Below are 27,067 nucleotides of genomic sequence, written 5' to 3'. Positions count from 1 at the left end.
AAAGTTAAATGTAGGTTTGCATTAGTGTAAACCTGGTTATAAAGCTTAAGGTATGTAGCCCATTCTCAATTACTCTTTTTACCTCTACGTTTTAGGCAAAGACCAAGCTGATTTAAGGAAATACCCAAATGGGATTTATGAAAAACAGAATTCATAATTCACAAAGCAATTAGAACTCTTGTATGCCTTCTGAAATTTTTCTTTATCTCACTCAATTACTATAACTGTCAGGCTTATCAGGGCACTTGAGACCAGCACATTAAGACTCTGTGTTGCTTAGTGAATACTCAATAATTTCAAATTTATCTTAATCCTCATTAAGGTATACATTCCCGGTTAGCTTTGCTTTAGATAATATTGTAAAGAGTGGAGCTTCCAGATGTACTTGTTTTTCCTCCAAACCTCTCTTTATTCAGTATACCAAGCAATAAATCCTATGACACTGTAAAGCTAGAAAACAATAATAATACTTTTGAACCTCCCCACCCTGCCATTACTGATAAAATGTCTAGGTAAAGCCTGAGAAAAGGTTCAGACAGTTAACCATAGTAAAAGAAACTTTGATAGATATGTCTTAAAACTTTGGCTAACTTCTGCCCTAGTGTATTATTTGTCAGTAATATCTAGAACATATAAATCAGTGTTTTTAATCGTATTTTTTGCTATGTTAGAAATTGTTATGATAAGTACTGATAACAATGCCAAATTTTTATAGGCTAAAACAGCTCTTGGAGAGCATTTGCTGAATGTTGGTGTGAATAGAGACAATGTGTCCGAGATTTTGCAGATTTTTATGGAAGCCCACTGTGGGCAAACTGAGCTCACTGAAAGTCTGAAGACCAAAGCTTTTCAGGCTCACACTCCAGCACAGAAAGCCTCAATCCTTGCTTTCCTGATCAATGAACTGGCATGCAGCAAGAGTGTAGTGAGGTAAGCATATGGCCAGGCTTCTCTGGTGATTTTTTTTTTCTGTTTGAATTTGTCTAATTACAACAGAGTGCAAATGCTTATAGAAAATTTAAGTTACATACTAGCACCAAGAAAATTAAAAATTAAAAATTACACAATCTCACCATTCAGAGATGACCACTAATAATGTTTTAGTATATTTCTTTGTAGTCTATTGGTAAAAAATTAGATCATTCTACACATATATATGTGTGTGTGTGTATATATATATATATATGTGTGAAACTCATTCTCTTTGTCACCTATTTTGCTTAATAATTTTGTTAATTATTTATATACTGTCAGTTTTTTCTATTTTTTTCTGCTATAGTGCCAGAGTCTAGCACCCATGCAGGAATTCAGAATTTTTCTTTCCTTGACATCTTTGCGAACAGATGACTACCTGATTTTCTTTAGTACAAAATAGAATTATCTGGCCCTTTATTATTTGGTTGTATGCTAATAAGCCTTAGATTATTGTCACTATATTAATTTACACTTTTTTCAAAAGTACTTAATCTCATTTAAAAGTAAAAGCTGGGTACAGCAGTACTGCCTATAATCCAGCAATTCAGGAGTCTGAGGCAGGAGGATAATAGCCAGCCTCAGCAACTAAATGAGACTTTTTTTTCTCCTTTTTTTATTTTATGTTTTTATTATTAGTTGTTCAAAACATTACAAAGCTCTTGACATATCATATTTCATACATTTGATTCAAGTTGTAGCAGTATCCCTATAGTACACTCTTTTAAGGTCTTTAGGGAATAGTCCAAGAAGGGGAATAGCTGGGTCAAATGGTGATTCCATTCCCAGATTTCCAAGGAATCTCCATAATGAGAACCTGTCTCAAAAAAATAAAATAAATAAAATAAAAATGGTTGGTGATATACTTCAGTGGTTAAGCTCCCTAGGTTGAATCCCCAGTACCCCCCAAAAAATGTCCAAGGCAGTCTTGCACTGTCATACTTCTTACTAATGAAATATTAATACTCTAGCATTTCAAGATTTGTGAATAAATCCATGTTCATCTTGTTCTTAGTGTTAACCACTTTACAGACTTCAATTATTTTACTCTTTTACCTGTTTAGAGAAAAGGTTCAATCTGAATATTCAGAGCCATGCATTTCTACCTTTGCTGGACATCTTAAGTTCTTTGTGCATATTTTAGTAGTAATGCTATATTAATATTTCCTTTACTTTTGCTACTTTTTGTCACTATTTAAAAGAGTGTGACAATAAGTTTTACAGTATGATGAAAGAGTAATTTCACTAAGCATGGGCATGATAACAAATTATAATACTGAGTTTCACTTTTTAAAACACTTACATACACACACAATTTCAATATAAACTTTGTACTGATGGTTTCTACCTTAAAAGAGGAAAAGCACCATTTTTCACTTATCACCAGATATCATAATATTCTTAGTTTCCATTTGAATACTTCCATACATACATTCAGATATTATCTGTACATAGGTACATATGTGCCTTATCCATATGTGTTCTGGTGGTTTTTATTTTGTTTTTGTGGTGCTAGGGATTTAACCCAGGGCATCACACATCCTAGGAAATTGCTCTACCACTCAACCACTCCAAGCTCTCCATGTGTGTTGATTTCCTGCTTTGATTTTGGAAATGATCACATATTAATTATTTGGAAAACCAAATGTCTTTATAAGGAAACTGGTAGATAATTCCTTTCTTGGCTTAAAGTAGAAACCATACTGAATTTTCTAATACTAACGTCAGATCCACTACTGAAGAAATTCTCACTTCTCAACATAAATGTACATACATTTATAAATGCATACATATACATACATGTATACACACAAAATCAATTGTATCATTTTTCCTCATCAAAATATATTAATTTGCATAGTAAATTAATATATTGCATAAATGGATTAATTTATATCTTTTAACTTTTGTATTGGCAGTGAAATTGACAAGAACATTGACTATATGTCAAACTTAAGGAGAGATAAGTGGGTAGTAGAAGGTAAACTCCGCAAGTAAGTCCGTTTTATTAATCTACTTGCTTCACTTTTTCTAAAGGAAATACAATGATTAATGTAGAAGGCATGTGGCCAGAATTTACAATGGACTAGAGATTCATTGAGTTTATGTAAATAAGTCAGTTTCTCTTTTACTTTCAGAGAAGTCATGTAATCATGCTTTCTAAGATGGTTGTTGCTATCAGGTTGTTCTTGTTAGAACCTATTTGAAATGGCCCCCTTTTTTCTAACTAAACTTTGCTTTTTTAGTGTGTAACCAAACTTATTCAACATTGAAACTTTGTTATCTTCTTGTCAGGAAATATCATGATAAAATTAGTCAACTTCATTGTTAAGGGGTAGTTTCTTTGTAGTAATTTGAATTGAAATTTTTTCAGTCACATGGTATAGGGATCAGAATTATCACTTAGTCATTGTTTGAATTACTCTTTTCAGCTTTCATACTTGTTATAAATGTGTTCTCATTGCCAAAATATGAAAACAACTCTTGAAAATTAATATAGACTATACTTTAGGAAACATATTTCTTAAATTTCCTAATTCTAATGTATTTTGCTAGTAGTATATTGCTTTAGAGAAGTGCCAAAAGGTATTTTTGCTTAAAACTCATATTACACTCTTTAAAAGGTATAGAAAGTAGCTTTTTATGCGATATGATTTTCTGATAAATTTAAAGGCTCAGAATAATTCATGCTAAGAAAACAGGCAAAAGAGACACTTCAGGTGGCATTGATCTTGGAGAAGATCAACATCCTTTGGGTACACCTACTCCGGGACGCAAGCGAAGAAGGAAGGGAGGAGACAGTGATTTTGATGATGATGATGATGATGATAGTGATGACCAAGCTGATGAGGATGATGAGGATGAAGAAGATAAAGATGATAAAAAAGGAAAGAAGACTGATACCTGTGAAGATGAGGTAATCAAGTTTAGGTTAATTTTTAAGATTTATGAACTACATAGTATATTGAAAATAATAGAATTTGGAGTCAAATGGATTTTGATTTGAGTATAGTTTTCACATTTATTTGCCTCCGTTTCCTCATCTGAAAATGAATATTATGATGTTTATCTCATAATTTTTTGTGTGACAGTTAAGTATATGGTATATAGCATGCCTATATATAGAAAGCAACTTAGACTGAATGAATGAAATAGTTTTTCTTTGTATATACAGTCATGTGCTGCATAATTACATTTCCATCAATGGCTGACTGTATATAACATATATAAAACAGCCATCATAGTCATTTTACTCGAGCATATTTCGTGATGTTCACACAACAAAGACACCTAATGATGCATTTCTCAGAATGTATTCTCATTGTTAAGAAGCTCCTAAATATAGTTACTTGAGGAATCTACAAAGAGCTATGTGGATTCTTAATTTTACATATGCTCTTTAATTCTTTTTTTAATAAATTTTTTCCCTAAAACAATTTTTTATTTATTTTTTCACATCTTCACACATTTTTTATAATTTTTTCCCTAAAGCAATTTTTTATTTTTTATTTTGCTCTTTAATTCTGTCAATGTACTATGTTACATTTGTAATGCACAGACATCATGCCTTTGAAAGTATCATCAGGCTATACATGGTACACACCTGTGATCCCAGAGAATAAGGAGGATGAGGCAGGAGAATCATAAGTTTGAGGCCAGGCTGATCAACTTAGTGAGACCCTGTCTCAAATATTAAAGAAAATTAAGCCTGGTGTGGTGGCACACACCTAAAATCCTAGCAACTCAGAAAGCTGAAGGATCACAGAAGGATCTTAGCAAGGATCAGTATCTTAGCAAGACCATCAGAAACTTAAGTGTCTAAAAAAATAAAGAAAGAAGAATGAGGATGTGGCTCAGTAGTAAAGCATCCTGGGTTCGATCCCTAGCACCAAAATACATAAATAAAAGTATTATTGGGTTTAGTGAAGATGATGTAATTTTTCAAACACCATTATTATTTTTGTAGTTCCAGGTAATTTTTATCAAAATGAATAAAGCACTGAAAATTCATTCAGAGAAGTCATGTAATCATGTTTTCTATCAGTTTGTTCTTGTTATAAATAGAACCTATTCTGAAACTACCTCCCAAATTCCAAATTCTTCATTCAGTCTTACTGAGGAAGATTTTCAAAAAGAAAGTGTAGTGTGTGAATTGACTTAATAGAAAGGGGTATTTACAATGTGCTAGGCAGGTGTACAGGAAGGGCATTTAGACTTTCTGAGAAATAAACTCCTACAAAGGGTTTCTGGACCCATTAGGTGAGGCTCACAAACTAGGATGGATATTAACCTGCAGGGAAATCTAGAGAATATCCTTGGCCCAGGGGAATAGAGTGAGTACAGAAGCAGGAAACCACTTGTTTAAGGGGAATTCCAAGTGCTTCAGTGTTTCTGGACAGTCTCACACCAAGAACAAAGAACTAGGATTTTATGCTTTTAAAGTGATTGGAGCCCAGGAAAGCTGTATAAATAAACAGGAAATGACAGAATGGTCAGATTTGATTTTTAAATAGCTCACTCTGGCAGCTTTGTAGGAGTTAAAAATAAGCAAGAGCAATGTCAGAGAAGCAAAAATCAGTCATGAGATATTGTAATAGGTGAGTTGCAAAGGGTCTGAAACTAGAGTAGTGATAGTTGGCATGAGGATTCAGTAAACATTTAGGAAGAAGGATGAGGAGAATATGAAGATGGACTATGTAGGTTGACAGAGGAGTAAGATTTATTTGCAACTATCTTGCTTGGGAGAGTAGAGACTAAATAGATAATTGGAGGTAGGCATCTTAAGGGAACAGATAACTGAAGAGAGGAAATGATGATAGGTTTATTTTGGACATGGGGAGATTAATTGCCTTTAGAAACCTGAAGCCTGAAGAGAAGTTCAGCCTTGGAATATGGACAGGGATGTTATTAGCACATGAGCAATAGTTTAAAACCAGAAGGTAAAGAGTTTGCATAGTCGGATCAGTTTAGTGAATAGAATAGTGGGCTGAGGTTGGAACCATAGGGTATGTATGTCAGTATTTAACAGCAGCCCACAGGGCTTCTTTTTCCAAAAAGGAATAGTCAGAAAGGTTGGAGATTTCTGTAAGAGATTCAAGGTCCCAAGAGCACCTCCAGGTTCAATAATTCACTAGGATAATTCACAGAATTAGCATATACTTGAACTTAGGGCTATGAATTATCGCAGCAAAAGGAAATAAAGCAAGATCAACAAAGAACATACGGGGTGAAGTCCAGAGGAAACCAGTGCAAGCTTCCAAGAATTTCCTCTCATTGAAGTCGCACAGGATGGGCTTCCTTCCCCCAGCAACAACAATGTATATAGACTATTATTCACAAAAGAAACTTTATTAGAGACTCAGTGCCTGGGTTTTTTGACTGGGGGCCAGTCATGTACATATCCTTTAAACAGCATGCGCTCAAATTCTCAACTCAAAGAAATGCAGGTTCAGTATAAACCATATTGTTAGCACAAATAGTTTAGGTACAGTAAGTCTATCTTATCTGTTGGAGTGGGGGAAGCCTCCCAAATTCTAAGCTCTTATTTGCAATCCAAAGGACCAATTTTCTGAACAGGCCCTTCAAAGGATAGCAATCAGGCCTTACTATGTTAGTTTTTTCTATACATGTAATAATGACAGAAATCAAGAAAATTAAGCATTTGAGAAAGAAGAGAGTGATAAATCATATTAAGACAACAGGAATTTAGTATGAGGACTATTTATTGGATTTAGCAACACAGAGGTCATTAGTAACAAATGCCAGCACAATTTCATGAAAACAGCAAGACCTGACAACAGGCTAATAATTGGTTAATAACATTAGAAAGTGAAGATGACTGTCTCAAGCAGTATGCCTCAGAAATTTTTTAAAAAAAGGTAGTTCCTTGAGGATGACATAAAGCCAAGGAATTTTCAAGAGTGAAACACCTTGAGATGATTTTTTTGGTTGAAGGGAAAGAATCAGTAAAATGAGGAGAGGGAAATGAAGATTTAAGAGAAGAATTAATAATACAGGGTTCTAAAGATACTGGAGAAGTTTTAGTCATACTGAAGAAGCTACCTTTGAAGGGTGGGCCAAAGGGGAAAAGGCAATGTCATAAAGATATATGTATACTGTGTGTATTTAGGGAAAGCTACCATAAGCCAGGAAAACATATATGCATAAAAAATTGAAGTTCACCTTTTACCAGAAAGAAATGCTAGGAATAATGAAAAGGCTGCAGAATGACACTCAGAAATCAATGTTCAGCAAATCATGCTCTCATTCCTCAATGCCAGAGTATTTAACTAAGTAAATCTAGAAAGAACTCTTTGCCTTTCTTGCTTCAACTCAGTCCTGCTAGAGAATAAAGAAAGAAGGTTTAGAGGGATGAATTTATTGATGGAATATGTGAAAATAATATCTAGTTTATACCAATGATAAGTTACTAAATTAATTTATGACTAAATATGGATAATGTAGAAGAGCTTACAAGATTGTGTTGTGCAATTCTTTCTTCAGTAAAAATAGAATAAATGCAAAACGTTTTCATATATTCTTCCTCCCCAATATAGTATCTTAAATCAGAATGATAAAAATCCCTAGAGTGAATTTGACTTTTCTCCTTTTTTAAATTTTGAGGACTACCCTCTTAATAAAAATTTTAGTGTAGAATACAGTATTGTTGACCATAGGTATGTTTTACAGCATCTCTCTAGAACTTGTTTATATTGAATAACTGAAACTTTATACCAGTTGAATAGTAACACCCTCCGTTTTTCCATCCCAACCATCCTCTGACAGTCACCATTCTATTCTCTGTTTCTGTGAGTTTGAATATTTTAGATAACCTCATATGATTTGAATCATCTAGAATTTAACTTTCTGTGACTGCTTAATTCAGTTAGTATATCTTCAGTATTCATTCATGTTGTGTCATATGGCAGGATTAATTTTGTAAGTCAGGATAATATTTCATTGTATGTATATACCATATTTTGATTATCCATTCATTTGTCAGTAGACACTTGGGTTGCTTCCACCTTTTACCTATTAAGAATAAGGCTGCAAAATGTGAGAGTACAAATATCTCTTGGAGATCCTGATTTCAGTTCTTATGGATAAATATTCACAAGTGGGATTATGCAATCATATTGCAAATAGTTCTACTTCTTAATTTTTTGAGGAACCTCCATATTGTTTTCCATAGTGGTTATACCGTTTTACATTCTCTCTAATAGTGCAGAAGTGTTCCAATTTCTCCATAATGCTACCAATACTTCTTTTTTAATAATAGACATTCTAACACATATGTGATGATATCTCATTGTGATTTTGATATACATTTCTCTGATGATAAGTAATGTTGAACATCTTTTCATATACCTGTTTATTATTTATTTGTATATATTTGAGAAATGTCTGTTCAGATCCTTTGCTCATTTTTTTCATCAGGTTGTCTGTTTTGTTTGTTTGTTTTACTATTGAATTATTAGGAGTTCCTTGTATTTTTTGGATATTAACTACTTATCAGATACATGGTTTGCATATATTTTCTTTCACTGTGTTAGTTGCTTTTTTAGCTTTGATTTTTAGTTGTTTCTTTTACAATGCAGAGCTTTTAAATTATGTGATCTTACTTATTTATTTTTGCTTTTATTATTCTTTTGGTGTCATATCCAAGAATTCATTGCAATGAATTTTACTTTACAATAAAGAGTACCAATCTAAAAAAGGAGACTACATGGAGATTCATTACTAAAATCAATTATTTCATAATGTTGTCTCCTTGTTTCCTTCCTTCCTTAAACAAATTTGCTGCGTTGCTTAGTCCTTATACTCCTGGGCTCCAGCAATCCTTCTATCTCAGCCTCCCAGGCAGCTGGGACTACAGGCATGCCACTGCACCCAGCCACATGTTGTACTTTTTAAATCATTGGATCATATACATTCATCCTATGACAAATAATGTGAGAGGTGTATAATTGGTTATCTGAAATGTAATTATCCAAACAAAAGATACCATTTATAAGTAATCTGCTTCATTTAGCAAGTGGAGCTGTTTCCAAAGCAAAAATTAAAACATTTCTAACTAAAATGTATCATCTTTTCACAGAATTAGTATCCCTTTCAGCATATAATATTATTTTTGTGTCAACACTCATGAATTTGGCAATCCAGTATTAGGATTCCAGAGGGTTCTACTGGGTAGTTATCCCACTAAAATTGTTTGTTTCACCTGGCTTCTACTTATATGCAGAGAATTTATAAGCCGTATATTCTTTCTACATAGACTATTTCAAAATCATTATTGGTTCTCAGATAAGATATGTCTTTTAAGGTAGTATTTTATTTTTAATGAGTGTTTAATTAGAATGTTAAATAGATTATAGAATTTTAATTGCAAGTATATATCTTGTTATTAATGTGGAAAAACAATTCAAGACTTTTAAAAGTAATAAATATTTTGGGATCTAAGAAGTCAAATTAACATTTCCTTAAATGATTTAAGCTATACTTGATAATAAGGAACTGGCAGAAGCTTATCAAATTTCAGTAAATAAAATTTTGACCACTTAATGAACCTGATTGATAAATTGAGCATATTAGTTCTATAAAATAGTTTGGGCCTCTAGATTAAGTTATAGGTAGAGTGTCAGTGCAGTAGTTATATTCCTTAAAGGATTAATCCCAGGGAGGTTTTTCCACTGACATCCTATGATCCCTTTCAATTAATATATATTGCCCTTAAATAAATCATAGCACTTTGTCTTGAAGATGATTCCCTTTTTTTCTCACTCTTTTTAAAATTTTTTTTAAAATTTATTCTAATTTGTTATATATGACAGCAGAATGCATTTCAATTCATTTACAGGACAATTTTCATATCTCTGGTTGTACACAACTTAAGAGTCACACCATTCTTGTCTTCATACATGTACTTAATTTCTTCCAATATGGACTTTTTCCCTGTTAGATTTGTGTTGAGACCTATATGAAATCTAACCTTAGAAGCTGGCATGTAAGAGATGATGTATACAATTTAATTATGGCCTTTTTTGCTTGAGAAACCAGAACAGGGATAGATCTTGAGTTCTTAGTTTTGATGTTGTTCCCACTTTTCTCTCTACTCTTTCAAGTTCTTTTATGTCTCTTAAATAAGGACTATTAGCCAAAAATCTTTAAATAAAACATCTGTAGATATATTCTTTCTTTTTCATCATGAGAAAAGTCTTTAAAAATTACATTTGTGGACTGGGATATATGTCAGTGGTAAAGCACTTGCCTAGCATGTACCCGGCCCTGAGTTTTATCACCAGCACTGGAAAAAACAATTACATTTAGTTAATTTGACCAATACATGACTACTTTGATGTCTTAGTCCAAATATTTATCAGAAGGTCACTTTAGAATCAGTATTTAAATATCTATTTGAGAGTCAAAATTTAATAGTCATTGAGCCTGTTGTCAGTGTTTTAAGATTTCTTTTAATCCCAATTAGATTTTATGTTACTGTTAGCATAAATAATATGCCTAAATGCCTTCATAACTTGGTCCCCTAAATTTGGATAAGGAATACATAAATAATAAACAATGGTAAAACTATTGAGACCTTTTTTTAAATTTTCTTTTATTAAGCAGGTAGCCACACTTATCTAGAAATATATATTCATGAATATTATATTCATGAATGGTTGGTGGGCACTATGACTTTGTAAAAATGCTTATACAAAGTTAACATTAGAATCTGGGCACAGCAGCAAATGCCTGTAATCCCAGCAACTCAGGAAGATGAGGCAGGGGAATTTTAAGTTTGAGGCCAGCCTTGCAACTTAGTGAAACCCTTTCTCAAAATTTAAAAAACAAGCTGGGGATGGTAGAGTGCCCTTGGGTTCAATCCTCAGTAACACAGAAGAAAAGGGGAAAAAAAAAAAAGAAAATGAACATCAGAGAAAAAATGAACATCAAAAACTAATTTGGGGGCTGGGTTTGTGGCTCAATGGTAAAGCACTCACCTAGCACGTGTGAGGCCCTGGTTTCAATTCTCAGCACCACATGAAAATAAATAAATAAAGGTATTGTGTCCAGCTATAACTAAAAAAAAATAATATTAAAAAAAATAATTTGGGGGCAGTGCAGGGGTTGTAGCTTAGTGGTAGAGTACTTGCCTCGAACATATGAGGCACTGGGTTTGATTCTCACCACCACATAAAAATAAATAAATAAGCAAAATAAAGGTATTGTATTGTATCCATCTACAACTAAAAATATATATATTAAAAAAAAAAACTAATTTGGGGGTTGGGGGCATAGCTCAGTCGTAGCATGCATAAAGCCCTGAGTTCAATTTCCAGCACCACAAAAGAAAAGAGAGAGGTTTTTTAAAATATTTTTTTTAATTGTCAATCAATCTTTATTTATATGCGGTGCTGAGAATCAAACCCTGGGCCTCACATATGCCAGGCAAGTGCTCTACCAATGAGCCACAACCTCAGCCCTGAGAAAGAGATTTTAAACTAAGATGTGCACTTCTTGTTAAATAACCCTGTTAATTACTTACATCTTTTCTTAATTTGCCCTCACAAAAATCTTATTTCTTTTAGTTGCTTTCAGATCTGTTTTTAGTTAGTCCTCACAAAAATTTAATGTTACAGATAATGTTATCACCAATTTATAGTTCATGTAATAGTATTAGAAAAATTCAATAATTTATCTATAACAAATAGTACCACTAACATACAAAAAAGCCTGTGTAGTCTCTTTGCTTCCCTCTAAAACATAATTTGGAGGTAGTTATTTTATTTCCCCTTTCTAGAATGAAAAATTTACATATATAAAGAAATTTTCTATTTATGTACAAAGTTTGGGGTACTATTTTTACTCTAAAGGCTTAATAAGTTCAAAACAATTTATCTTCACTCTAAAGATGATTTATTTGGCTAATAGTACCCTTATTTTTCTGATCTCCTAGGTAACACCTTAACATCATAATATATTCTTTCCTTCATTTCTCTTACCCTACACTCTTGAAAGGCCTATATCCCCTCTCTTCCTTGAGTCATTACGATAGTTAACTAGCTAGTTTTGCCCATTTTAGTCCTTTCTCTGCTCCAGGACACTTTATATCTCAATTAATCTTTGTAAAGCACAGTTCTGATGTTTAACTTCCCTCAAAGGATCATATTGTTGTCCACTGCCAGGCATTTATAATGCTGCACAATATGACCCTAAACCCATCTTGCCCCTTCTCCATCTTATGTTTTCATGTGAAAGTATGTCAAACTCTTTCTGGAATGTTTTCTTTTTTTCTCTGATTTATAAGTTCTTAACCATGCTTTAGTCACTATTTAAAACATGACTTTTTCATATAGCCTCTATTTGTGTAGATTTCCACTAGACTCCCATGACTCCTGATAACTTAAGGTCCCTACTGTTTGATGTTTTGCTTTGTTTAATGTTTTATGTCTGTTTACCACATTATTAGCTTAGACAACAAGAACTGAGTCTTAATCCTTTCCTCAGGGCTTCTGCTAGTACTTTGCATATAGAAGGCATTCATTGGGGGGAGTCCAATTTAATACATATATCTTAAAAGCAGATGAATGATATATTGTATTTTATTATGTATAGGATGAAGGTGACCAAGCAGCAAGTGTTGAAGAGCTAGAAAAACAGATTGAAAAACTGAGTAAAGTAAGCACTTTGCAGATTAATGTTTCCACTTTTTGTAGTGTTTTAAAAATATATATTGAATGGGATTAGCTTTTCTTACTACCAAGTCAAAAGAAGTTTTTTTGTGAGTAATTAAAATGAAGAACTCTAGAAAAATTCTCATAATTAAACCTTAAAATATTAATGTAAAAAAATATTAATGCCAAAGTTAAAAACCTGTTATTGAGCCTAATCAGAATCTGTGAAGAAAAGGTCCTATATTCTTCAGTTCTTCATATAAGTACAAAGTATCAATAAAGGCATGGCTTTATTTCTTGAAATTAATTACTCAAAAAATGTAGTTGAGGGGCTGGGCAGTAGAGCGCTCACCTAGCACATGTGAGGCCCTGGGTTCAATCCTCAGCACCACATAAAAATAAATAAATAAAATAAAAGTATTGTGTCCAACTACAATTAAAAAATAAATATTAAAAAAAATGTAGTTGAGTTTCATAGTAATTATTTCGGCATCATAGGTTTTATTTTAAATTATTACATTTGTGGATTTTATTTGCATTGGATTTATCAATAGTACATATTTATATAATTACCATTAAAAACCAAATTTCAATAGCATTAGTGAAATTTACAATAAACTTTTTATAAGAAAAAATAAATTTTTATGAGTATTGAGATGCCTGTATATTTTAATGACCAATTCACAGATCTATCTCAAAATTTAGTCAAATGTCACCTAGATTTGTAGCATGAATACAAAAATAAGCAAATATAGCTTTGGTCAATTACATATATAAGTATTGTTGGTCTTACCCTCTCTCTAATGATCTATAGAATTGAGCCATTTTGCTTTGGCTCAAAAAAATGATCACATATAAGAACATGTTTTACATGTTAAGGCATGATCTACTTTAAGATACCTGACAAAATGAAACTTATCCTTTTAATCTAGTGGAATAAAATATTCCATTTTTCCTGAAAATAATTTGTCTTTATAAATGTTACTAAAATTGAAGTCAACCATGTCATATTTAACCTTTTGCTATCTTTTCCCAGTAGTGAAATTTATCCACTTTAAAATCATAATAGGTTTAAAGTCGCCCATCTGTTAATTTTTAAAGCCTTTAGCATCCATAATGTAATTATACATACTGTTTTTTAACAGCAACAAAGTCAGTACAGAAGGAAGCTCTTCGATGCTTCTCATTCATTACGTTCGATGATGTTCGGCCAGGATCGTTACAGACGCAGATACTGGATTCTTCCCCAGTGTGGGGGGATTTTTGTAGAAGGCATGGAAAGTGGTGAAGGTAGGAACTATTAATCTGTTACAAAGTACAATCTTAAATAAGAAACCGTATTTTTTCAAACCCTGTTACTTTTTCAGTGTATTTTGTCCGTCCATAATCAAGTGTGCTTTATTAATAAACATTGTAGAATCTTGATTTCTATTCCTTTTGAACTCATAATGCTCCTTTCACTGATAGATATTTCCTTCTTGCCCCTGATTTTTCTTCTGTCAGTCTTTCTGACATTAAACATAAGGTATTCTGTTTCTTGTTTAGTGGACACAGATCTTGCCTAACCTTTAGATGCTGCACTAGGATTTCTTTTTTTCCAATTTCAAACTTTCAATTATGAGGCTTATTCTTTAATTTTCTCAAAAAGCATTCATCCCAACAGTACCCCTGCAGATTACTTTCTATTAAGTCCTTATTATAATCCTCATTCATTTCAAAATCTTGTTCATATTTGAAATTTGTGATCACATCTTCCTTTCTTGATTTTTGTGTTACCACTAATCTTTCCTAATACACCTTTAGACTATTTTACTGGCTTCATTTCTGCTACATTAACTGGCACAGTATGCTGTATATTTATGCTCAGTGAACTTTCTCATATTGAACTTTTCAGAACTCTATGTCTGGGCATTTTCAAATGTCTGAACTCTGATGGGGCCAAAAGTGTTATGCCAGTGCTTATAAATTTTGTCATGTGGCAATTGACCCATGGTGGTATGTGGAGGCATAACCTTCTTTCAACATATTTTTCAAGTACCCACAGTGAGCTAGGTAGGCACAGCAGGAAGCACAAAGTTATATGAAACATAATCCATGCCATGTAGCATTTATAGTCCAATGTGAGAAAAGATTAGGTAATCACATAGATGATTATAGTAGAAATAATAAACAAGGCGGTTGTTTAAGCTTTTTCTTTTAGTAGTAGAATCAACTTTTTAATGAAAATTTTGTGTAAAACCCAATATCTAACAAAAACTGATTTGTTCTGATCAATAAATTTGGGGAAACCTTAGTCTTTCTAATTGTGTCTCTGTCCTATACATTTGCTTTCCAATACAGAACCAGCAACTTTGGTGAATACTGGGGCATTCTGTAAATTAAAGAATAAGCTCAGAGCCATCAATGATAAAAGCAAGGGCTTAAAAATCTCAAGGAAGGGAAAGGTTTTCTAGCCTACTTAATTCAACAAGCAACAAGACCATTATGATTTCATTGTAGTTTCTGGCACACATGGGCATCTCTGCCTCTAGATGTGACCTCTTTGAGGACTAATTTAGGCAGGGTAACTACACAAAAATAAATACCCTGGAAGCAAACTACACATTAGATTGGAATAAGAAAGGATAGAGAAGCCAGTGGTGAGATCATTCCAGAAGCTTGGCTGAAAAGTAGGAAGACCCTAAACTTAAGTATAAACAGAGGTAACAGGAACAAAGAAAGAGATCTTGAAGATTGCTCTAAGAAATTATTGAGGGTGATGTAGGAAAAGTGGAATCAGAGATAAATTTGATGACTTGATCCTCAGTATAAAAAATTGTGATGCCTTAAACAAAATCAGAGTCAAGAAGAAGGGTTGTTTGTAATGAAATTTAATAAAAGTTTTAGTATAGAAATCTAAATAAAACTGAAAATATTGTGAGTCATTTGGAGTGCAGAGCCTGCTAAAGCTTAAGAACAGATAAAGAAATGCCCAAGTGAGTAGCTTTTTACATTGGTTTGATTAGAATCACCTGAGATTTTTAAACAAGACCAATCTGAGCCCTATCCCAGACCATTAAATATTCTTCAGTTTGATTAAGAGCCACATCATTCTCTGGGCACGTAAACCTGAAGTTATCTAGGACATCAACTTTTCTTTCAAAATACTGAAATTATCAGTCCCTTTGCAACATACTGAAATTAGTCCTTTATCAATATACAACTCGGTTATTACAATCCTCCTCAATTTCTCTATGTACAATTCCCTCATTCTGTTATGTTCTTTCACCACCTACTCCAAAATCTTGAATGACACCCTATTGCCTATAGGATGATGTAATAAATCTGTACTTAGCATCCAAGTCTGTGTACAAATCTGACTTCAAACTCTCTTTGCACTGTTCTCTAATAAAAATTCACCTAAACCAAGCCAGGAGTGGTAGCACAAGCATTTAATCCAAGCTATTCAGGAGGCCAAGGCAGGAGGATCACAAGTTCAGGGCCAGCCTATGAAATTTTACAAGACTCTATCTCAAAAATAAAAAGGACTGGGTATAGCTCAGTGGTAAAATGTTTGCCTGGTTTGATCCCCAGTACAATAATAATAATAATAATAATAATAATAATAGTACAATAATAATAATAATAATAACAACAACAACAACCACAATAATGAAAAATAATTTAGCTTGGTCAGTCTACCTACTTACTATTGCTCAACACGTGTATTCCTCCTCCTATGTCTCTGTGTTACTGTGCTTGGCCAAATCCTGGTCATTATAACAATAATCTGCCTTTTCTTCAACCATCTAAATTTTATTGATCTTTTTTGATATAGCTGAAACCCTAACCCTTCCATGAACTTTCCAGCTTATTTAAGTGGAACTAATTTTTACTATGTGTATGCTCCTAGAAAACCAAATAATTAATAATGACATTATTTTGGCACATTGCTCTACTTATTATTACTATTTACTTATATTATTTAAATCTTATAATCTAATTTGTATTACTTTTTATTCTCTATGGTACTTTATACCATGTATAACAACAAAGTTTATTAACAGAGCACACAGAATCTCCTGAGCCTTGATAGTGAGTGGTTCCATAGGGGATGTGCCCTCTCCAGTAACAAATTCAACAAGCAACAAGACCATTCTGAGAGAGAACCCCTGCCTTTCATAGCATTGTACATTTTAGATCAGTCTAAGAAAGATACAAAACCCTTTATTTTTCTGAGAAATAATAGAGGACCCCTGAGCTAGGGGTATGAATACCAGGGCAGTGTCTGTATACCAAGGGCCCAGGAACAGTGCTAACATCAGCTAAGGATTCTGTTGTTCCTCTTTCAACTACATCAGTGGCTAAGCTAGCTTGCTGGTCTTGGGGGAAACGAAGGATCATGACCTTTAGCTAAAAACTAATGGCTTATTCCCTTTCAGTCCACCCCCTGACCCTTGGGGTAGCTCATTTGCAACAGGAACCAGCTGGGTGTCCCCACCCCCCAGTACTAAGGATTGAACCCAGAATATGCTAGGCAAACATTCTTCCACTGGGTATATCCCATCTCTTTTTGTTTTTTGAGACAGTATTGCTAAGTTGCCCAGGCTGGCCTCAAACTTGCAATCCTCCTGCGTCAGCCTCTTAAATAGCTGGAACTATAGGCATACACCACCATACCAGCTCAATTGTATGTTTAAATAATGCTTTCAGTATTCAATGACAGTGCTAAAAGAGACATAACCAGACAAATTCCAAAGCAAACAACATGTTGCCACGTTAGGAAGTGTAGAGCTTGCCTGAGTCATTTGGCCTTATATCCAACAAATGGTCCAGAGCTACACAATTATATAATACTATTTGGGCCAAAAATTTGATGCTGATTTGTTAAGAGATAAGAGCCATGCCTTCTCAATTGTTTCCCCCAGGATAGCTGGTTATGGTCAGACCTCTGCTTCAGAGGAGCATATTCAAGAAAAAAGTCCTTGTGCAAAGTAATAAAAGCCTGTATCCCTTACACCTGCAGGGAAGCTCTGATGCTGGTACTAAAGACCACAGCTGAAAAGTTCAACAGTGCCCTTTGGGTTTTGAGTCACTACAAAATGTCTCCTAGTTACTTCCAAAGTGTGTAGTATTATATATCCAGGTGGGAAGCAAGAAGAGCCTACCTTTCACATAGGAAGCACCTAGAGTTCTAACCTGTGATCACTGACCTTGTCAATGCTACATTTTCTATCCACTTCTCATTTATTTTTCCCTGGAGTTAGCATACTGCCAGCATGCTATTAGTTGGACTCAACTGGAGGTCTAAAGTAGAAGTATTTGGTTGAGAGTTTTGTGCCACTTTTCAGTAACCCTGATGTTGGGTACACTGGAAGTCTAGATAAGAGTGTTTCTTTTCACTTGAGAAGATAAAGAGAGTTTTATATAATGCAATTAATAAGAACAGAATTATAGAAGGCCAGGCAAATGAGGACCAGATAACAGTAATTTCTGTGGTGTACCTTGGAGTAGACATCTGGAAGGTACTCTGCAGGCAAATAGCTTGAGGATGACAAATTCAATATTGTTGTAGCTTTGTATTATGTCATTGAGTGAGTGCAGAGTTTGTTAATGTCTGTAAGAAAGGTGAAGTGAGTTACTTACATTCCAACCACCCTTGCACCTTCTTTGGTCAGGCACGTTTATGCCCAAGTCCATCAATATCTTCTGCAGTGTTCATATGGTCTGTCCTTTTCCTCTGGAACAGAAACTTTAACATGAAACCAGGAGTTGTCATTTTTTCACCAAAAGTGTCCTCCAGATTCGAGGTGCTCTGTGGATATAAGGACTACAGGAAAAATCTCCCACTTTTAAAATAAGCATACAACAAAGATTTAGAGCTCTTTGGAGTAAGAATGTCAAAATTCCCCTTCTTGTGGGTATGGCTAGCAAGTGCCATCAGGAAAGCAGGAGAGAATCCAAATGTATATTCATTCATTCATTTGTAATATGAAAGCCACAACAACCTTTTAGGCATCTATTGAAAGTACAAAAGTACTTTACAAAAGTACAAAAGAGGAAAGAAACTTTGAGGTATAATCCTCCATTTCTGCTCCTTGACTTCTGAGTCTAAAGAACTTCACCAAGATTGAAGGACCTATATGAGGTATAAGCAGTTGTTCAAAGTTTAAAGAGCGGAGGAATCCCAGACCAGTCATTGTTGAAGGAGTTGGTGGAGCCATCTTTCAGAATACTATTCTGAAATGTCTCCATCTTAATGGTATGTATATTGTCTGCACATGCAAGAGGCACAGCAATTTCACAGCCAAAAAAGGTATATATCATTCATCAGCTTGAGGAAGTGAAATACCCACAAACTAACAAATGCTTTCAGAGTCTCTTTGGTGCAGACTTATACACATACTTACATTTCTAGTGTGAAAGAGCCAAACAGGGTTATTCAGGTTTGAAATGAAGCTGCTGATTACCCCTGCTTGAATCTATTCTTATATAAGAAATGCAGTCTCTTTCTCCAGTAGGGGTGAAACATTGTCATACAGTGTTGTCAGGCCTTATAAATATGGTGGGTTTTGTTAACATACATGGCCAATAGTTATAGAAGGTACCAGCAGAGGTCACAGTAAATATTTTCAGCTGATATATGGACCTACTTGTTTGGGATTTAAATAACCAGTATTTTCTTGCCAGTTAATGTAGTCTGATAAAGGAATAACTAGAGTTCACACAAAAAAGTCCACATGCAGCTGAGTACAGTGACATATAGCTGTAATCCCAGAAACTCAGGAGGTTGATGCAGGAGGATCACAAGTCTGTGACCAGCCTAAGCAATTTAGTGAAACCCTGTCTCAAAATAAAAATAAAATGTTGAGGATGTGGCTCAGTGGTAACACATCCCTGGGTTCAATCCCTAATACTGCACCAAAAAAAAAAAAAAAAAAAAAAAAAGTCCAGAAGCTTTTACAGTGATTATGATTCAGTCTTTCAACTATAAGTAATACTGAACCCAAATCTCAGTAGAGGAACCAGTTTTCCAGAGCTCTTTCAATAAGGATCTATTGTTTTTCAGAATAATAGATACTTAGTCCTGCATTTCTAGCAGTCTCATAAATTTTCGAGGCTCTTCTCCTTTCCAGCATGATGATCTGAGGAGTATGTTTTATGACCTCTTAGAGGGGAAACCAGGAACTCAGCCCCATCCTTACTCCATTTAGAAGAACTCAGATTTAGAAACAAAGAAGCCTGGCATAAAGAGTTAAATCAAATCATAAAGTAGAGCTAATGACCATGAGTATTCCTGTCTCTGATCCCATATTAAGAATCCAGATGATACAACATACTTTCTTTGGCTCTATTCTTTGCATCCTTACAGGGTTTGTGGGAATGAAGCTTAATAATTCTCCTGTGGACCTTCTCTATCTAATCATCTAATGATTCCATCTCTCCTAGCAATTGCTAGAGCCTATAAACTATTTGATAATCTGTCTCATATGTCTCTTTTTTTTTAAAGAGAGAGAGAGAGAAATTTTTTAATATTTATTTATTTTTTTTTTTAGTTTTCGGCGGACACAACATCTTTGTTTGTATGTGGTGCTGAGGATCGAACCTGGGCCACACGCATGCCAGGCGAGCGCACTACCGCTTGAGCCACATCCCCAGCCCACATATGTCTCTTTTTCATAGTCTCAATGGGCCTTTCAAGTTTTGGGATAGAACCACATTCCCACATTCTAAAATTAGGCAACCCCTCAATTTCTGTCTTGTCATTCTTTCTGTTTATGAGCAATACAACATTTATTGATGTGAAGAAGATGTCACCAGAACTGTAGTCAATCTATCCTCTTCTTAGTTCCTTCTTTCATTTGGAGCAGAAACCTGTGCCACTTATTAGGCTCTCTCTTTCCATTTCCTGCCCTATGACAAAACATGAATGATCTAAAAGAACTATTTCATTTATTTTGTTGTTGTTGTTGTTGTTTAGTTGTAGATGGATACAATACCTTTATTTTATTTATTTATTTTTATTGGTGGTAAGGATTGAACCCAGTGCCTCACATGTGCTACACAAGCACTCTACCACTGAGCTACAACCCCAGCTCCGAACTATTTCATTTCTAACAGTATCTCCCAGGTGAAGAAATAAAATCAAAGTCATTGTCCATTTAGAAAGACCTGCTCTGAATCAGTTATTCAACATTCTCTGTGCTAACATCATGTTGTCTAGACTGGTCCTCTCAGAACCTGGGTTGTCTTATAATCATACTAACACACCTAATTGTCTCAGGATAGCTACATCCTCTGTAGATCTAGTTCAGATTACATTCCAAGAGACTTAGGGAAATCACCCCAGTGGGATATGGATTATCATTGTTACCATGCATCCAGACCAGAAACAGAGTGGCAACATATGCCCCAGTACTATTGGTCAACCCAGACTGCTCATTGTTTAACAGGGTCTTGCTCTAAAAGCTGATGAATTTCCTCCTGCTGTTGATCATACTCGGGCTCCTCTGTGCCAGGCTTCACAGCAACTGGCTTCATATCTAAAGTGATAAGTTGCCTCATATATTATAACAAAGAGTGGAGTTTCCCCTGTATTCCCTCCTAACAGGGCATCTGTTACCCTTTTTAGTTCACCCTCCTCCTCAGGACTCATGAAAGTCTTTAAGCTGATTAAGAAGTGGGATAGAACCAAATTTCAAACCACTAATCATCATCTTTAGTTTATCATGTTTCTGCCATCTTCAGGCATAGCTACTGAGATCATTCTAACTATGCCAAGTGAATTAATCTCTGCCTCTAAGGAAAAATTCTTCCACCCCTATTTGCTACCTTTCTAGAAAGCCATGACATTAGAAATGACATTTCTATTGGACACCAGACATTATGGATTTTATCTTTTTGGGGTGTTGGATGTTTTTAAATTCCTATAAATACTCTTGAGCTTTTTAAACTGAGAAACAGTTAAGTTACTTGGGAAAAGATTGATCCTTTCATATCTTGTATTTAAAATTTGTTAGGCTGAACTAGAACATTACTCAGTCTAGGATAATTATCCCCTGCCACTGAAGCAAGATCCTTCTGAGTAACTAATGCCTATGAATCTTGAGGCTTACCATTCTGGTTGTAGGAACAGCAATATTACCAGCCTGTGTGTATACCTCGCACTGTCACCTATAAACCTTTCACATTGTTTTTTTCCCCCAACCTCTAGTGGGTTCCTTACATGTGTACTGATCTTCCTCATCTGAATACTCAAGAGATCCTTCTGCACATCTCCAGAGTTCTCTCTTTGCAGAATAGACAGCTCTCTTCTTTCCAGAATAGACTCCCCTTTCCTCCCAAGACTCCCCTTAGTCAGTCTGCCAGCCTCCTTCTGGATTCTCCCTCTCTGTGTTGCATGTAGAACCTATCCCAAGGCAATGTTCTGGGGCAATTATAGGGCTTACTGATTTTTTTCAGCTTTGTTATGTGATATCCATTTCTTGCAAACTGTTGTTTCATGTTTTTTTCTGCTTGTGAATTTTTCATAAGAGTAAATCTAGTCCTGTTAGTTTATATTTGTCAGAAATATAAGTGTAATGTATAGGATTTAATTTCTGTTAAAAACTAATTTCAAGAGAGAATGTGAGAACTTTTAAACATATTGAATAAAGTAGTGGATTTTACTTTTATTTATTTATTTAGCTACCAGGGATTGAACAGGGAGGGGCACTTAATAACTGAGCCACATCCCCAGCCCTTTTTAAATTTTTTTATTTTTAGACAAGGTCTCACTAAATTGCTTAGGGCCTCACTAAGATGCTGAAACTGACCTCGAACTTGGAATTCTCCTGCCTCAGCGTCTGGAGTTGCTGGAATTATAGGCATGCACCACTATGCCTGGCTGGATTTATATGTTTAAAGGAATTCCTATAAATTATTTTTATGTGATGGAAAAAAACATGAACCAGAAGTTCACAAAGCAGAAATAATATCAATAAACCTATGAAAAAATATTCAGCCTTATTAATGATCAGAAATAATGTGACTAAGATTTTCACCTCCTAGATATTGGCAAAGACAAGAAATATTGACAGCATCCAGTTTCGTTGAGGGTGTAGGCAGACAGATGTTCTCATCTGGTATGAGTATATTTTGATCCAGACAGTATAAAGGGCATTTTGACAATATATGTTTAAAACTCTGAAAAGTATGTATCTTAACACTCAATGAGTTTTTCCCCTACATATTTATCCCAAGGAAATAAATCAGAAAAGAAAAGAAAAACAGAAATGCAGATACAAGATCATTCATCAAAATAGAATTGCTAATAATGGTGAAAAATTGAGGCCTATTAATGTCTATCAGTAGAAGATTGGCTATTTAAATTATGATGTAACCCATTGAATACTCTGTAGCTATTAAAATTTATATTGACACAGCAAGGTGTTTATAGAGTATTATTCAGTAAAATAGGTAGATTAGACTATTCTTTGACAAGATGCCCTCTTTTTAACTATATAGGCTTAAGGACAGAGAATTTCTGGAAGTTTTATACTAAACTGTCACTCATGATTGTTTCTGTGAAATAGGGCTTTTATTAATTTTCCAATAATGGAAAAATAATATATAAAATGAGAATCTGGAGAGTATTATTAGGTCATCTAGAAAAGGTCATTTAAATATTTATGCATATAATTTCATAAATAATAAAATTTAATTACAATATTGGTTTGACTCGGAATAACTGATATTCATAACACATTTTGTTTTTGTAGGACTAGAAGAAATTGCAAAAGAAAGAGAAAAACTTAAAAAGGCAGAAAGTATCCAAATCAAAGAAGAAACGTTTGAGACTTCTGGGGATACTTTAAATTGTTCAAATACAGATCACTGTGAGCAAAAGGAAGATCTTAAAGAAAAAGATAACACAAATCTGTTTCTTCAGAAACCTGGCTCTTTTTCCAAATTAAGCAAGCTTTTGGAAGTAGCTAAGATGCCTCCTGAGTCAGACATTGTGACCTCCAAACCAAATGTTAGTGCAAATGGGTGCACACTGTCTTATCAAAATAGTGGAAAACATTCAGTGAGCAGCATTCCATCAACAGCATCACAAAGCAACATGGAGAAGACAGACTCTAATCTGTTTAACACTGGTTCAGGTGGTCCAGGGAAATTCTATAGTCCTCTCCCCAATGACCAATTGTTAAAAACACTGACTGAAAAGAATAGACAATGGTTTAGCCTTTTGCCAAGAACGCCTTGTGATGATACTTCACTTACCCATGCCGATACGTCAACTTCTTTAGTGACTCCTCAGTCTCAGCCACCATCCAAGTCACCTTCACCTGCCCCAGCTCCTCTTCTTGGATCATCTTCTCAGAATCCTGTTGGCCTAAATCCATTTGCTGTATCACCTCTTCAGGTTAGTACCACTAACTGAAACTCATTGTGATATTGCTTTCTTTAATCTTTGACCCCATAAAGATTTCACTTAAGGGGAATCAGTTGAGTAGTCTGTCATATAGTCTGTCACAGCCTGAAAACTGAAGCAAATCAGAATTTCTGTCCCAAGCTTTATTAGAACTACCAGTTTCTAACCTGTGTTTAAGTCCACTTTATTACTTTTTAACTTATTGCTACGGTGTATCTAAAAGCAAAATAAGAACATGGAATTTAATCTTGCTGTTTCTAATGTATTTAGTTTTCTTCCACCTGTGATAAATGAAAGTATTTTTTTTTCAGAATTGAAAAATAATTTCAGATTCTAGACATTTCCATAAGTTCTTAATCTACTTTAAAATGTTTTGTTTTTACAGATGAAAAGCGGAGTGTCTATGATGGGACTTCAGTTTTGTGGGTGGTCCACTGGTGTGCTTACTTCCAATATTCCATTTACATCACCTTTACCTACTCTGGGATCAGGGTTGGGATTATCTGAAGGAAATGGTAATTCATTCTTGACTTCCAATGTTGCTTCAAGTAAAAGCGAATCTCCAGTACCTCAGAATGAAAAGGTCTCATCAACTCAACCTGCAGCTGTTGAAGTAGCAAAACCAGTAGATTTTCCTAGTCCAAAACCTATTCCAGAAGGTAGGTACATTAAGATAGCTTATAGCCACTTACTGTATTTTATTATTTTGGATTCTTATAACTGAATCTCTTGTGAGTTTATATGTAGTTAATAAATCTTTAGATTTGTTTTGTGCCATTACTTCCTATTCAAAATATTTGTAAAAGATCTACATATTTTGACTTAGAAATGCAGTTTGGTTGGTGGAGGATTATTGACCCGGAGGACCTGAAAACTTTGCTCAAGGTGCTACATCTCAGAGGAATCAGAGAAAAGGCATTACAAAAACAAATTCAGAAACACTTGGATTATATTACTCAAGCATGTATCAAGAACAAGGATGGTATGTGCCTAAAAGACTTCTGCTTTCTTGTATAGTTATGACAGTTAATTCTTTTATCCTAAAACATTTTGATATGTCTTAATTCTATTATTGCTAGTTTTTTCAATGTTGCTCAACAGTAACTATTTACATTTCTTAAATAAGTATTTATTATAATTTTTAGCACCTGAACAATATTGTCTCTTAGAAAAAGTGTTTCTCCTTTTTTAGAGTAAACTGCCTGCTTATGATTGTTAAGTTAGATGTACATGATTTTATTCACTTTCTGATCACTGAGGAAAGGAAAATAAAGTAGATTTTAAAATGAATTTCTTTTCAAATGTAGTTGCTATTATTGAATTAAATGAAAATGAAGAAAGCCAGGTAACACGAGATATTGTGGAAAACTGGTCAGTAGAAGAACAAGCAATGGAAATGGACTTGAGTATCCTTCAACAGGTAGAAGATCTAGAAAGGAGAGTTGCATCAGCAAGTTTGCAAGTGAAGGTAAAATTGACTTGGTATAAAATCTGTTTTTTAGGCTAATGGAAGGTAACTAACATTTATTATATGCCTAATATATGCCAGTTACTGTACTAAATGTTTTCACTTTATCTCATTTAATTCTTAAAATAGTCCTGAGTTAATTTTACCCATCTTACAGGTAAGGAACCAGGCTCAGAGTAAGTAACCTGCCAACGGTCACATAAGTAAGTGGCTAAATGTGGATTCAAACTAAATCTGTTTAACCTAGAACCTACATGCTTTTTACTAGATCTTGTCACCCCCTTAATGGTATTCAGGTATTATTTGTGGTATGGAGTTCTTTACCTCAAGCAAAATTCATCGTTTTCCCCATGATAAATGTAGTGTTCTAAAATAAATCTCATCAAATTCCTACTGTAGTATTTCATATAGGATCAGGATACAAATGTCTTATATGTCAGCCTTTTACTCTATGTAGTTTAAAATGGGTATTACCATGTCATAGGCCATGATCAGAAGTGATTAGGCAGAAAGAAAGCTTTACTTTTATGCAAGAATTTTTGGTCTTGCAAACAGGGATGGAAAGGTTACTTGAATTGATAATAAGGTGTTGTTATCTGTACGAGTAAATGGATAATGAATAAACATGAAAAGCAGAGACATCTGCAGTTTCACAAAATTTAGTCTCTCTAATTTGACTTAATTTCATATTTTATTCAGATTGAGAAATTTGTGGCCTAATACTATCATAATAATTAAAATTTTGTTTCATAATTAGTTTTAAGGACCTTCAAAAAATATAGTTTTCAAGAGGTAAAAAATATCCCTTTCTTGCCACAAACATAGTTATCAATGTTGGGAAGTTAAATTTATCATTTGCTTAAATTATCATGCTAGCAAACTATATGTCTCCTCCTCCTGATACTATAACACAATATAAAAATGCCTCATTCATCTGGCATCTTCAACAAATGAACTCTTCCTCAAAGTTAATTTTCTGCAGAAATGAAAATTATTCCATTTAGTGCCATAATTTTTAACATGTTTGTTGGATCTCTTAGGTTATACATTTTACTGCCTTCTTAAATTGAGAATAATTAGTGTAATTTAAATTATCTTGGTGACAGGATCATTAGTATGAAGACCAATTATTAGATAATGATTCCCTCAGGAAAGGTGAAAAGGTTTTGCCATTAAACTAAATGTGGTGTACAGGACCTTACTTTCTAAGCTATCCTATCTGCTTCTCTGTTTTTGTTCTCTCTTGTGGTCAGTTACTACTTGCTAGTTAAAATGTTTCCTATTTTCCTCCAGCTTTTTTTCCATCTAATTTGCCAATTCTAATTGACCATCAGTTGGGAAAGCATATCATTAAACTTTTTAAAATTATGTTTGGTCAGAGGGTAGTCCTGAAACATTTTCCTAATGACATACTCAGATTTTGATGCATGGACTTCTTCACATTGCTGGCTGCTTAAATGTTCTTAAGTGGGATTTGCTGTTTAAGTAAGATGTCTTAACATCCTAACAATAAGGACTTCTGAATTATTTTGTATTATTCTAAGAGTTGAATTGTAATTT

The 27,067-nt window shown here is 34.1% G+C and overlaps 1 protein-coding gene across 18 annotated transcripts in view; it reads left to right on the top strand.

Moving 5' to 3' along the window:
* The window catches only part of BAZ2B (bromodomain adjacent to zinc finger domain 2B), a 373,522-nt gene that overhangs the window by 322,979 nt on the left and 23,476 nt on the right, over positions 1–27,067 (top strand). For all 18 annotated transcript variants that reach the window (XM_081261484.1, XM_081261476.1, XM_081261487.1 and 15 more), the window contains 9 exons: positions 716–930; positions 2,892–2,966; positions 3,646–3,889; positions 12,586–12,648; positions 13,790–13,934; positions 23,384–24,030; positions 24,425–24,698; positions 24,866–25,021; positions 25,347–25,507. In XM_081261484.1, coding sequence (XP_081117610.1) covers positions 716–930; positions 2,892–2,966; positions 3,646–3,889; positions 12,586–12,648; positions 13,790–13,934; positions 23,384–24,030; positions 24,425–24,698; positions 24,866–25,021; positions 25,347–25,507 — 1,980 coding nt within the window. The remainder of the gene's footprint in view (positions 1–715; positions 931–2,891; positions 2,967–3,645; positions 3,890–12,585; positions 12,649–13,789; positions 13,935–23,383; positions 24,031–24,424; positions 24,699–24,865; positions 25,022–25,346; positions 25,508–27,067) is intronic.

This window comes from Spermophilus citellus, assembly GCF_964194105.1.
Source record: "Spermophilus citellus genome assembly, chromosome: 11".
NCBI lineage: Eukaryota > Metazoa > Chordata > Mammalia > Rodentia > Sciuridae > Spermophilus > Spermophilus citellus.
The sequence above is the reverse complement of the archived record's forward strand: the minus strand, read 5'-3'. Positions and strand labels throughout refer to the sequence as shown.